We start from the raw sequence: 2,763 nt of genomic DNA on the forward strand, positions 1-2,763 counted from the left end.
TATATATATATGTATTGTCCGATGAACGGGAACGTGAAACTCCGAGTAACAGTCTTTTGTTATATTTCTGCTGCTTTTAAATAAAGTATATATGTATATATATATATACACGTATATAAATATATACATACATATATACATATACACATGTACAATTCTGTATTGGCAGTGTATTGTCATGCCTTGGCGTGTATGTGTGTGTCTTAGTGCTTGTGTGCCCTCATTGGTTTACGCTCCTCATTTATTGATTGGAGGCTGTTTTTCTGGGCTCTTCACTGGTTCTTCAGGTTCCTTTCTTAATGTGGTCTTTATATTTCTAGTAATTGTAGGTGACGGGTGTGTTATTTATTTTTTTCAGGATATTTTTTGGTGAGTTGGTGATGGGCTTGGGTTTTTGCTCTCGAGCGTCTATGCGTATAGTGCTAAACGATTTGATAAAAGGTTGTTCATGAACGTAGTTAGCTGTACTACAATTGAGGACATATCATTTGTGAGTGATTATATCCCTAATGAATTGTGCTTTTCACAGCTGGGCGATTTTGAGGGATTGCTTTGTATATAAGAACAGAACTTTATGTTTGTTTGCAATGGATTTTTGCGTTGTACCCTTATCAGACGGGTAGTCATGATGGGTGAAACTGGGCTTCGTGTATTTTACCCCGAGTGTCACTTTGATGGCATGCACTGCTCTCTCATTCAGCAATAATAATAATTACAATAATAATAACTGCTACTTCCATAAAAGTAACTTTCAACATCCTCTCTTTTCAAGGGATTTACAAAGGACACGTTCAGAAGAATCGCAAAAGCCTCGGTATCAGGAAGGTAAGAAATATTAAAAAAAAAAAAAGAATGAATCCGTTTTACTATGTCGGAAAGGTTTTAAGATACATCTTGCGGATGCTCTGGGATGCGTCATCGGTAATGTCTCTGGAGTCTCAAGAGGTTTTGATTATGTCAGCATTAGACCTTCCTCGTCCAGATGACCCAGCTGGTGTTGATCAAGCCCCTGCTTGCATCTCCGTAATAGCAAACCACTGGTTTTTCCCCTTTATCCAAAGCCACCGGCTTCAATGATGGAATTTATATAGCCTACCTCTTTGCTGCACCAGTAATTTCAAGCCCGTTCTGTGCCTTACAAAATGAATACCCCATAAAACCACGACAGCCCACTTCAAATGCTTCGAAACGTGCCTGCCAGCCCCCGATTTATATATTCTTCTTCCAGCTTCTGGTATTTGGCGGGAAGCTTTTTCTCCCAAAGCATAGTCAGTTCCTATATGATCACCTGTTTGGCGGAATTTGAGACGAGAACTATATCTGGGCAAAGTGCTGTTGGTACCATGTGATCTGGGAACTTTAACCGTTCCATGAGATCAACCGTCAACTACCAATGTGGGGTTGTGAGAAGTAGGCATGGTGGTCATGAACTGGAGTTTTCTCCGACTCTCAGAGAAGCAATGGTCTCTTTCCTGAGGTGGTATTTACTGGACTGAATGGATATCAATGTCATTTCCGCATCCGCCCTGAGCACCTGCTCATGCTACCAGTGATAGCAGCCATTATATTATTTACGACGCCTATCAAAAACCATTCACTATAACATTTAATATGCACATCTCTATTCGTCTATCCTGCGATATCCGCTTGTATTCATATGTCGTAAAATTTTTTCGATTCTGTTTTAGAAATACTGATATTAAATATATTTATAAATTCAACACATTTATCATATTTATTACATTGTATTTATAATTTAATACTTTGCTATTTTATAAATGTATTAAAATCTTATTATTTCAAAAAGAAAAGTGAAAAACGAGCGTTCACATTTCAATAGCCCTAACGTATTAAAACTGTTTTTTTTCCCAACTAAACCATTAAAAATTATTTCACTTTCAGTGGATGGAATTAATGTTATATATCTGAAGAAATTAATCTACAATTTCTGCGACACGGTTCCATGTTGTGCGATTTTTCATGTGTAAAAGAAGCAATAAAGATACTTTATAATACACTTCGTTGGTCGTTATTACTATTAACATTATTATCACCAATGATAAACTTACACCATAATTGAATATAGAGATTATAGTGACTTTTTCGTAAACATGAAGCCTGATATCTATGAAAGCGAATAGCCTAGTGATAAGGGAGTTGTGTTGATGTTCATCAGGTCGTGGGTTCGATACCTGGACCGGATTGTGTATAGTCGTTGAGTAAGGCATTTCATTTCACACTGAGCCAATCTACTGAACTGATGAATACCCAACCGAGTGCTGGAGCAGCCCTTCTCTCCTCCAGCTGCCATATCTTAGTTGTTTAGCTATGTCAAGAGTGAGAAGACGAAAAGTGGGCTAAGGTCTGTACCAGCTCGCAACAACAGAAGGACCTAAATCAATCAGCTCGTAAATGACAACTGACTGTATTTGTACTTTAAAAACTTCATATTTATTGAAGAGGAGAAATTATGTCATTGGTTTCTATTGAAATAAAACTACAATCTCCAATTTTATTCTACGGTTCTGGCCACAACAAGGCGACAAACTGATAGAATCGTTATGTTACTCAAATTTCCTTCATATCTTCCACATATTTGCGGCCTTCCTTCAATTAAAACTATTGAACACTACTGTGATCGCAAGTCACTGCCTGGTCAATCAACCTGCTTGAAATAGCAGCAAAATTTCTTTCGTATAAAACCCTACTATTTTGATAAAGGAGAAGAGTACACACCAAATAGCTCTGGATACACTATGCTTG

General features: G+C 37.4%; 1 protein-coding gene across 1 annotated transcript in view; it reads left to right on the top strand.

Moving 5' to 3' along the window:
• The window catches only part of LOC106873505 (calpain-A), a 61,321-nt gene extending 59,306 nt beyond the window's left edge, over positions 1–2,015 (top strand). Inside the window, exons 14-15 of the mRNA XM_052966071.1 lie at positions 773–825; positions 1,903–2,015. Of these exons, the coding sequence (XP_052822031.1) occupies positions 773–825; positions 1,903–1,929 (80 nt within the window). The 3' untranslated portion in view covers positions 1,930–2,015. The remainder of the gene's footprint in view (positions 1–772; positions 826–1,902) is intronic.
• The last annotated feature ends 748 nt before the right edge of the window (positions 2,016–2,763 follow it).

Source organism: Octopus bimaculoides, chromosome 3 (assembly GCF_001194135.2).
Source record: "Octopus bimaculoides isolate UCB-OBI-ISO-001 chromosome 3, ASM119413v2, whole genome shotgun sequence".
Classification (NCBI taxonomy): Eukaryota; Metazoa; Mollusca; class Cephalopoda; order Octopoda; family Octopodidae; genus Octopus; species Octopus bimaculoides.